The sequence below is a fragment of the Silurus meridionalis genome, chromosome 6, assembly GCF_014805685.1.
Source record: "Silurus meridionalis isolate SWU-2019-XX chromosome 6, ASM1480568v1, whole genome shotgun sequence".
NCBI classification, from domain to species: Eukaryota; Metazoa; Chordata; class Actinopteri; order Siluriformes; family Siluridae; genus Silurus; species Silurus meridionalis.
Genome location: NC_060889.1, coordinates 1,184,944 through 1,195,281, shown reverse-complemented (window position 1 = coordinate 1,195,281; position 10,338 = coordinate 1,184,944). Strand labels below are relative to the sequence as shown.

The 10,338-nt window shown below is 37.3% G+C and overlaps 1 protein-coding gene, 1 long non-coding RNA gene, 1 other non-coding gene and 1 gene segment (V, D, J or C); 1 reads left to right on the top strand and 3 right to left on the bottom strand.

The window, feature by feature from the left end:
• Nucleotides 1–11: 11 nt before the first annotated feature.
• Nucleotides 12–83, bottom strand: trnae-uuc. Its single transcript has one exon. It is a non-coding gene; the product is annotated as a tRNA-Glu (tRNA).
• Nucleotides 84–2,761: 2,678 nt separating this feature from the next.
• Nucleotides 2,762–3,087, bottom strand: LOC124387913. Its single transcript, XR_006926281.1, has 2 exons — nucleotides 3,045–3,087; nucleotides 2,762–2,919 (listed from the first exon to the last, which is right to left on the bottom strand). It is a non-coding gene; the product is annotated as an uncharacterized LOC124387913 (long non-coding RNA).
• A 1,165-nt stretch (nucleotides 3,088–4,252) lies between these two features.
• On the bottom strand, nucleotides 4,253–4,792 carry LOC124387895. The segment is given in 2 exon segments: nucleotides 4,253–4,629; nucleotides 4,744–4,792. Coding segments are annotated over 2 exon segments (405 nt in total).
• A 4,270-nt stretch (nucleotides 4,793–9,062) lies between these two features.
• On the top strand, nucleotides 9,063–10,338 carry LOC124387889 (hatching enzyme 1.2-like). The gene is made up of 4 exons (XM_046852506.1): nucleotides 9,063–9,274; nucleotides 9,479–9,619; nucleotides 9,708–9,825; nucleotides 9,966–10,338. The coding sequence occupies exons 1-4, from the start codon at nucleotides 9,157–9,159 to the stop codon at nucleotides 10,336–10,338; spliced, it is 750 nt and encodes a 249-aa protein (XP_046708462.1). The 5' UTR covers nucleotides 9,063–9,156.

Below are 10,338 nucleotides of genomic sequence, written 5' to 3'. Positions count from 1 at the left end.
AAAAATAAAGTTTCCCATACCGGGAGTTGAACCCGGGCCGCCTGGGTGAAAACCAGGAATCCTAACCGCTAGACCATATGGGAAACAGATGTTGAAACCTGATCACAAAGGGCTGTGTCAGATGAGGACCAACTTTAAATCCATTAAAACACATCCCTTTGATCTCAGTGTGTCAAACTGTGGCATCGTGCATAAGGTCAAAAAGTATTTTGTCTGTAGATGGTGTTAGACTCAACACGTAAAACGTGCAAATAAAATCAAAGGACGAGGTGGCCGAGTGGTTAAGGCGATGGACTAATGCTAATCCATTGTACTCTGAATGTGTGGGCTCGAATCCCATCTTTATCAGTTAGTTTGCTTTAATGAAATAATCAGAAATGTTACTCAAAGTCCAAAATCACAAATCATATACATTCATTATGTTCTATACAATTTACAAAAAAATATAACTACAAATAGATAATTACTGTATTTACAATGTACATTTCCTCAGCACAAACCTGTAATTATTTACATCTTAAATGTATTATTATTATATTTTATTTAATCATATAAATGTACAAATATCAAGTCAGAGCTGTAATACTGTCTACAGTTCTGTCATCATTATAATCATAATAATAAAATAACATTTCAGATTTTAATTTCTTCATTCCTCATTTTGACCAGATCATCACTTTACAGTATAAGTGAAAGTTAATTGAGACTTCATTACAACTCACAACTATTCCACTGTTGCTGATCAACACAATGCATCTTTTGGATATGTTGTATCTCATGATTTAACAAACATACTGTACATAAACCTCTGCACACTTTTGTTTATTATTTACTTTAGTTTATATTTCTTTATTTATGTGTGAAGGATAGAATTTTGGCTCAATAATATATGTGACAGTGATCAGAAAACAGAGGCACATCTCACAATTTATATATTCAGAACCATAAATTAATATCAGACAGAAGCACTGGACTTCTGAACCTTACTGGACAAAAAAAGTACAGACTTCTGTACTGGTTTCCAGTAAAACCCATCACTTATACAGCTGATTTAAACTTTCTGATTTTAATTTCTTCATTTCTCATTTTGTTTTCCTGTTTTGTGTCTCTTCTCCTTTTCTTTACTCTGAGCTCAGTCTTCTTGATACAGAAGGTATATTGCTTTTGTAAAGAAATGATATTTAATGAGAATTTTAGTTTTGTGAAATCAAGCTGACAGTGTGTAGATTATAGCTGAGGCTCGTTACTAAGAAAAAACAGAGCAGGAGTTCGGATAACACAAACATTGTGTATGACAGAAGAACAGGTGTAGTCGAGATCTTGGAAGTAAATGTAAACATGTAAACAGCTCCATCTAGTGAGAAAAGCATGAATCTGCTGCAGTCATGTGTAGAGGTTTTTGTACAGTGGAGTTGGGTTTCCTGTCACTGTGGGCGTCAGAGCGCAGTAGTACAGTGCAGAGTCTGATACAGCAGCAGAGGAGATGTGCAGATCCACTTTCTTTTCCTCTGTTTTAGTATTTGTGATGGAAAATTGAGGACGAGGTGGATGAGCCTCTGTGACATGTCCACTAGCTTCATTAATTAGCAGCAGAAACTCTGGTCTTGATTCAGGTTTTAGACGATACCAGTGGAGACTCCAGATTGATCCAGTATATGTGCAGGACAGTGTGATGTTGCTGCCTTCAGTTGAAAATACATGGGTTTGGTCTGGTTTAATGCTGATGTCAGCAGCTTCTGCTATAAAAAAATATTACCAGGCAATAACTTACATTGAAATTGTGCTTCTTCTGTATTATAAAATAAAATAAAAAAATGAAGTGTAATGTATAAGACTTACCAATATCAGTGAGGAAAAGCAGGAAGAGGAATAACATTGTGATCCTGAGGGTTTACTTCAGACCTCCAGCTTACAAATAATGACAGTGATGACTATTTGAACTTCACCACCTCAAGCTCCACCTTTTTTCTGCATGGTAATACATATTCATGACAACTGTGAATGTAGCCGCCCTCTCCAGAATCAGTGTTGTGTATCTCACTATGTACAGTAAGGTGTAGAGTTGAGTCATTTCTGAACACAGCTCTGTGAGGATTCTGTATAATAGTGCTGTATGTGCTGAACTTTACACATGAGGGAACACGTCTCTAGAAGACCACACCCAGGAAGTGCTGCTGTTGTAGTGTAACTTCATCCAGATCATCACTTTACAGTATCAGTGTAAAATGATAATCAACATATTGCATCTGACTTCACCTGTCTGTTGAAGTTAAAGGCCTGTGTAGAAATATAAATATTTGCTAGTGTAACTTCCATAAAACCAAAGTAGTGCAAAATTTAATATACTGTACACTGTGCTCATAAAGCAGCAACATGACTTGTGTAATATATATTTTAGAGGAAATAAAAATATTCAGTTATTTTCTTCACTAAAAAATGTTTATTTCCCGAATAAAATGATTTATTGTTCATGATTTCATTAATACTGCTTATAGTCTCAATCCAAGTCTAAGACAGAAACCTGTATTTGAATGAAACAGGTGAACAGCTCCCCCTACTGAAAGATGAACAAAGCTTCACTTTTTGTACAGTGTGTATGAGTTTTGTGTCACTGTGGGCTCCATGGTGCAGTAGTACAGTGCAGAGTCTGATACTGCAGCAGGAAAGATCTCCAGATCTACTTTCTTTTTGTCTTTATGAAGTCTGATGGATATTCTTGGTCAAGTTGTTCAGCTCTAGTCACATAACCTGAGGATTTAGAAATCATCAGAAGAAACTCTGGTCTTGATTGAGGTTTTTGTTGATACCAGTGGAGATAATCAGCTGAGTCATCATATGTGCAGGTCAGTGTGGTGTTACTGCCTTCAGGTGAAGATATGATGGTTTGTTCTGGTGTAATGCTGCTGCCAGCAGCTCCTGCTGTAAACACATTACAACAAATGTTTCCAATGTTATTTCTTAAGGACAAACTGAATCATCATGTTTATGTTTCAGTACAAATCTCCAGCATCCACATAAAGTTTGTGTAGAATATAAAGACTTACCAATGATTTGAACAACTATGAAAAGAAAGAAGAGGAACATGATGGTTGTGTCTTGCAGTAGATATAAATGTCAGTATCTCTGTGAAACTGTCTAAACTGTATCTCACCACATCGAGCTCCGCCCACTTTTACTGAGGTGTAGTCATGACCATTCTGTCATCAATCCCTCAGTTTGTAGTCGTGTTTTTTTTTTTTCATTTCATGTGAAGTTTAAACTAATCTAAATTTTAGAGATTTGATCAGAAAGTTTATGATGTGATATTTTTCAATGTCCATGTTGTACTGAATTTTCTGATAATGTTGAAAAGGTGGTATAGATGAATATCAGATACTAAAAGTAAGAAATAATAAATAAACAAAGACAAGATGATTCTGCTTTTTTAACGTTTCATTCTTCAAGTGATTTGTCTTTAAGATAATCAGCTGTAAAACATAATTAAGTTCCAACATTCAGCACGTTAAATTATTAACATGTTTTTAACTGATTTTTATTTTAGGGATGTTTACCCTCAAGAACTGATGATTTAAACTCAGGAACCATGAAAATGGATTTGGACTGTAAATAATATAAACAGTCTGCTACAATGGTTTTGAGCTACAATTTGCATGAACAGTTAAATTAGCTGAATCAAGTCTCCATCAGTGTTCAGTTAAACAGTCAATAAAGCTGTAAGTATAATGAATGGATATTCGTTGTCACCCAGATGTATTTTTGAAGATACATTTTTCCTTTTCCTATTCATTAGTGATAAACTAAATATCTATCTATCTATCTATCTATCTATCTATCTATCTATCTATCTATCTATCTATCTATCTATCTATCTATCTATCTATCTATCTATCTATCTATCTATTCTTGTAATTTATTTATTTCTGTTAAAGTACTTTGAAAGAATGTTTATTGTTAAAACGTCTTCACAAATAAAATTTAATTAAAGCTGTTGAAGTCACTTGTTTAAAGATACGACTTTTTTTTTTTTTTTTTTAAGTCCATTGTAGGACACAATCATACAAACTCACACACATTCACATGATTCAGATTATTTGGACAACATTCAGCCAACAAGGCATGTCTTTGGGTTGGTGGAGGAAACATCTGAGGCACAGTGGAAACAAATTCTTCCAACACAGTGGAGGTGAGATTCAAAACCCTCAGTCTCAAAGGTGCAAACAAACATGCCAACCACTAATCCACTGTCTCCCCCTGTTGGCAGTGTTCAGTGTAATATAACAATGTGAAGGTTTTTGTACAGTGCAGCTGGATTTCCTGTCACTGTGGGCTGCAGAGCACAGTAGTATAGATCAGAGTCTGATACAGCAGCAGAGGAGATGATCAGATCCACTTGTTTCTTGTTACCATCATCAACTTTAGCATCCATTCTTGGTGGGAGTTCAGACACTAGAGTTCCACTTTGCAAAATGTTAATAAGGAGGCTAGGATTAGATTTTGGATGTTGTCTGTACCAGAACAAGTTGTTTCCTTGTGAGCTGACTGTGTATTTGCAGGACAGAGTAACATTTTCACCTTCATCTACAACTTTATGAGCATCAAGTGACTCTACTGAATCTGCCATGGAGTCACCTGTCATAGAGAAGAGAACATAATGTTTTAAAACTTCAATCAAAAGCAAGGCAGATTTTTCAAACACTACACAAATTTAGCACAAAATAACAAAATAATTCATGTATCACTCACCTAATGAAAGCCACAGAGACATGAATATAACAGAAAACATGATGATTGGTTTTAGCTGAATAAAACATTACTACTATACTTTCTATACGTAACATTATAAAGGTTCATGAAGCTCCACCCAACAGCATCACATGACAGAGTCACCAATGTTACTGACAGATTCTGATTCTTACTGAAACAACCTGGTTTTACATTCAGCATCACACACGGAACAAGTCCTGAGCACATCCATACACAGTGTAAAACTAGTTTACCTGATCTCATGAATCATGTTAGAAGTATTTACATTATCTCATGATCAATACCCATGTGCTTGTACTTGTTCATGCTGGAGCCAAAAATGTAATGCAGGTCAAAAGGAAAAAAGGATTCATAGGCACGTTGCAGTTACATATTTATTCATTCAAGTAAAATCTGTCAGTCTGATCGAATATATAAAAATGTTAGAGATGCTTTAGAATTTGACTGCACTGAGATATTGAGATCCCAAATCAGGTAAACCTCTGTTTTTAATGCAGTGCTTTATACAGTATATAAAAGTACTATGTATCAATAACTGCAGAACAGGTTGAGTCTATTTTATTGTACATAGTAGTCTTCTTTATTAAATAAATCAGTATTTCTGGGTTGGGTGTGAGCAGGGTACTAGTACTTTGTGCAAAATATGTCAGCTCACTGCACCATCTTGTGGAGAAAGAAGAAAGACACGATTTTGTTTGTTTTTCTGGTTGGTTCTTGTTTTTTTTTTATTTACTCAGTCTAATTATTATCCCTCAGTTTGCACAGAGAAAGAGCTGCTGGGAATAAGAAGTCTTTGTAAATTCACCAAACAGCAATGTACAGAGCATAACTTCTATTCAACTCCTGATCTTGTGCAAAGCCTCAAGCTGTGTGTGAAACCACACATGTTTCTGTGGCTACCTGATAACAGCTTGGTAAAAGGACCATCTTTATCTTCCTCTACACCATTGTAATGTTATTGTACAGCCTTTCAGTGTCTTTGTATTACTGTGCTGTGTCTCTGAGAGAACAGTGATAAAGAGCAGAATCTGAGAGCTTTAGTCCTCTTATAGTGAGTATAGTGATGTCTCTGGTTGTTCCTGCCTCTAATTGACGATCCGCTGGAGTGCTTTTTAGATGTGAACTTGTCCTTGAGCCTTTATACAGTAAAAACTGTGGTGTCTTGTTAGGATATTGTTTATACCAGTAAAGCAAAATGTATTCACTGCTTGATTTATACCGACATTTCAGAGTAACAGTGTCTGTTTCTTTTCCATCGATGTACCCATTTGTGTCTGTCGGCCCAATTATATCTGCAAAACTTCCTGCTGTAAAGAAGATAATAAAGAAATCAATGTGTGAAGTATTTTTATGAAAAAAAAATATATAAATTAGCTAATTAATTGTTTCAAAATGAGAATTAAGTCATATATTAATTAGTTAATTGCCAAGAAATAATTACCTGTAACTACAGTGAGAATCAGTGTTGTGTATCTCACTATGTACAGTAAGGTGTAGAGTTGAATCATTTCTGAACACAGCTCTGTGAGGATTCTGTATAATAGTGCTGTATGTGCTGAACTTTACACATGAGGGAACACGTCTCTAGAAGACCACACCCAGGAAGTGCTGCTGTTAAATTATTTTGTGAAAATACGTTTTTTCTTATGATTTGAGTGTATTTATTTCATTATTGCTGAATAAGGATCATAACATAGAGAAGGACTTTTGCTTTGTGGAGAATATAAATTAAAAACAAAAAGTTATTAATATAAAACATAGACAAGAAATCCATAAACTTAAGGAAAACAATGACATTCCAGGAAGAATAAAAGCAAGCAGATTAGAACATCCAGACAACACTAATTAGGTGAAACAGGAAACAGATGTTGATGATAAGTGTAGCATGTGACTTGAAACATGGAGGTGCAGTAGTTGATAGGAAATGTAGTCTAGTATAGGGCAGAATCCTGAAAAGGAGAAGTGGAGGAGAGTGAGGTGCAGGTGAAATGTTCTCCTCAGTACTATGACTCTTAAAGGAAGACAGTTAGCTGATATGATGGAGAGGAGAAAGGTAGATATGTTGTTTGTTTAGGAGACCAAGTGGAAAGGAAGTAAGGCTAGGAACATTGGAGGTGGGTTTAAACTGTTCTACCATTGTGTGGAAGGAAGGTTAAATGGAATAGGGGTGATCCTGAAGGAAGAGTGCAGTAAGAGTGTAGTGGAGGTGAAGAGAGTTTCTGATAGGTGATGAACATGAAACTGGAAGTAGAAGGGGTGATAATATATGTCATCAGTCCCTTTTCAACACAAGTAGGTTGTGAGATAAAGGAGATGGAAAAATTCTGGAGTGAGTTAGATGAAGTGGTGGAGAATGAACCTAGGAGTGAAAGAATGGTGATTGGGGCAGACTTCAATGGTAAATTTTGCTGAAAGGATGAAAATGGCAGTAGTAAATACTTATTTAAATAAGAAGGAGGAACATAGGGTGATGTATAAGAGTGGAGGAAAATGCACACAGGTGGACTATATTCTATGTAGAAGATGGAACCTGGAAGAGATTGAAAACTGTTGTCAGGGGACAGTGTAGCTAGACAGCATCGGTTGGTGGTCTGTAGAATAGTGTTGGAGGGGAAGAAGACATGAGGACTGAAAAAAGAATAAGATGGTGGAACCTGAAGGAGGAAGACTGTAGTGTGAGTTTCAGGGAAGAGATCAGAAGCTGCCTTTGGCGGCAGCATTCCCCGAAGCACCCTGCTTCTTCTCCCGTGCGGGCGAGCTCGTCGCAGTCATGCTGATCACACACAGCTGACTCTCATTCACAGTTTGTGCATGATCGAATGTGTTGGTTCATGTCGGTCTGTGTGATCGCGTATACGCATATACTCGTATTCTCTCAACGGCACCCCGGATTACCCCGATCCTGCTGTTTTCTATGTTTACGCTGTCTGCACCACGTTTATCCGTTGCTGCCCAGCGCTGCGCTTTCCATAGCGCGGATCCGTGGATTCTCTACACGAACTGTCTCTGCATTCACAGAACTTTGAGGACCGTGCTCCCGGAGCGCACCACTGGATATTACTGCTTCACTACAAGTATTGGTGGATTATCTCCTGAGTATTCTCAATAAACTTTGTTTGCGTTTACTTCGGCTTCCGCCTCCTTACCGCATTACAGGTTATCTCGAAAGTCTAGGGTAAAAAGTCTAGCAGTACTGACTTTGAAGGCATGGGCAGATTATATTCACATGGTAGCACATAGAGGATTAAATCTGATTGGACAAAAAATCTAACATCCACATACACGTACTGGAAGCAGTGCAGCCAAGTGAAACACTATGAAATAAAGAGAATAAACTGTTGGGAATAAATTAATACAATTTTATGGAACAAATATTAGAATTTAGGTTGTAAATGTAGGTCAGTGCTTCTGATAGTGTTTAGTCCAGCAGAGTAGGCTTTGCTGGCCCTGATGGCCCACCACTGAGCTAAAGTCAGCTGACGTTGTTGCTCTTTTTAGGAAGTGGTTTGTATATTTAAAGGGCTTAATGTTAAACTCATGATCAACAGCAAAAGAAATTCTACCATTTGCTTTCCGGAATCAATATCCAATCTTACCATGGTACGATAACATAGTAACCACAACCACATCTGCTGAGACTGACCACCAGAACACCAACTGTTCTGCCCAATTCAGAGAATCATCTGTAAGAAAAAAGAGATGTGTTACTATATTTGTTAAGAGAAAATAAATGAGTTGAGGAAGGAAAAGGGTATAGCTTCACCTCATGAATAGTTCAGAAGACAGAAGAGCTGAATATGGCCAGTAATTCTACAGGTTCCATTATAGCCAAATCAGTAACTCCAACTGACTCTACCTGATCAATTTACTGAATATGTAAATAAATATAATGTGCAGGACCTGTTTCTGTATAGTAAAAGACAACAGATGCATTTAAACTGCTTTTCCTCCTTATCAATAGAGGTTACATTTCTCTCCTTGTAAGAATAGAGAATTAGTCCAAAAACACGTTGTAAGATTTCCAGGTTGTTTATCTTGACGTAAACAGTAAGTCCTAAACATACACAAGTCACTCTCTTGGTATTGACACTGCAACATAGACAAATAATCAAACATTAAGAGCTACAATCCATCCATTAGTACAGAATCTCTAAACAATCTCCTGAATCCAGCACAGCTTCAGTATAGTATTAAAGTAAGTTTTTTTCAGAGGGTCCACCCTTTAGTTCCACACACTAGACAATGAACTCTGATGCCTTTCATTAATTCCTAAAATTCTACACCATGTTGTTTTGCTGTGTGTCCATGTGTATAAAAAGTCAGGTATGGCAGTATGCAGTCATCCAGCAACGGTGAAGGAGCATCCAGATCATCTCTACACACTGAATCATCATGGAGTCCAGAGCTTCTCTCTCCATTCTAGCCCTGCTGCTTGGCTTCTCGCAAGCGCTCTATCTCACCCAACCTGACGGGGAGGACATCACAACTAGGATTCTCACCATCAACAAAGGTCTGATAACTTGCTGATCTCAACCACGCTTGACCAGCATCATTACTGCTATGTACATTTGGGAATAGAACCTGCTCTAAGATGTTATTTCTTTTGATTAAATGTTGTGTGCATCAGTGACAGTGGCCAAAATTTTATCGGCAAAGAACTGTATTTGATTTTTAATCATCAGCAGGTTATCACTTTTTGTTTCTTTGTATGAAGGATCCAGTGAAGTGCTGCTGGAGGGAGACATACTCGCAAAAAGAAGCAGGAACGCTCTGGTCTGCCTCTACAACAACTGTTTTTGGAAAAAGTCCTCAAATGGCTTGGTGAAGGTTCCTTACACATTGAGCTCAGATTTCTGTAAGTAATATATTGTTTAATTCACATTACTCAGGTACATCACATATTTACTTTTTTCTTATTAATGCATTGGCCATTTTCTTCACAGCTTCTTCTGATACGACTGTAATTGCCAATGCCATGGCGAGTTTCCACAACAAAACCTGCATTCGTTTTGTTCCCAGAACTAATGAAACTGACTACATCAGCATCAAGAACAATGATGGGTGAGCTCCATTAAATTGTTTAACAAACCCTATACATGCTTGTTATGACTTTGACGTTCTTTATACTTTATAAATTCTATTCTTGTATGTTGACATTAGTGTCATAGTCAGTTCTTCACATCTGCTCTCTTTCCTCTCAGCTGCTACTCTTATGTGGGCAAAACAGGTGGTTCTCAGGTAGTCTCTCTCAGCAGGTTGAGCTGTGTTTACTACGGCGTCGTCGAGCACGAGTTGAACCATGCACTCGGTTTCTACCACGAGCACGTTCGAAGCGACCGTGATAAATATGTCACCATCAACTGGAAAAACATCGACCCAGCAACAACATCTAATTTTGATTTGATGAACACCAAAAACCTCAACACGCCGTACGACTACTCCTCTGTGATGCACTATGGAAACACAGCTTTCTCCATCAATGGTCTGGACACCATCACCCCTATTCCTGATCCTTCTGTGATGATTGGACAGAGACAAGAGCTTTCCATTATAGACATTAAGAGGATAAAATAA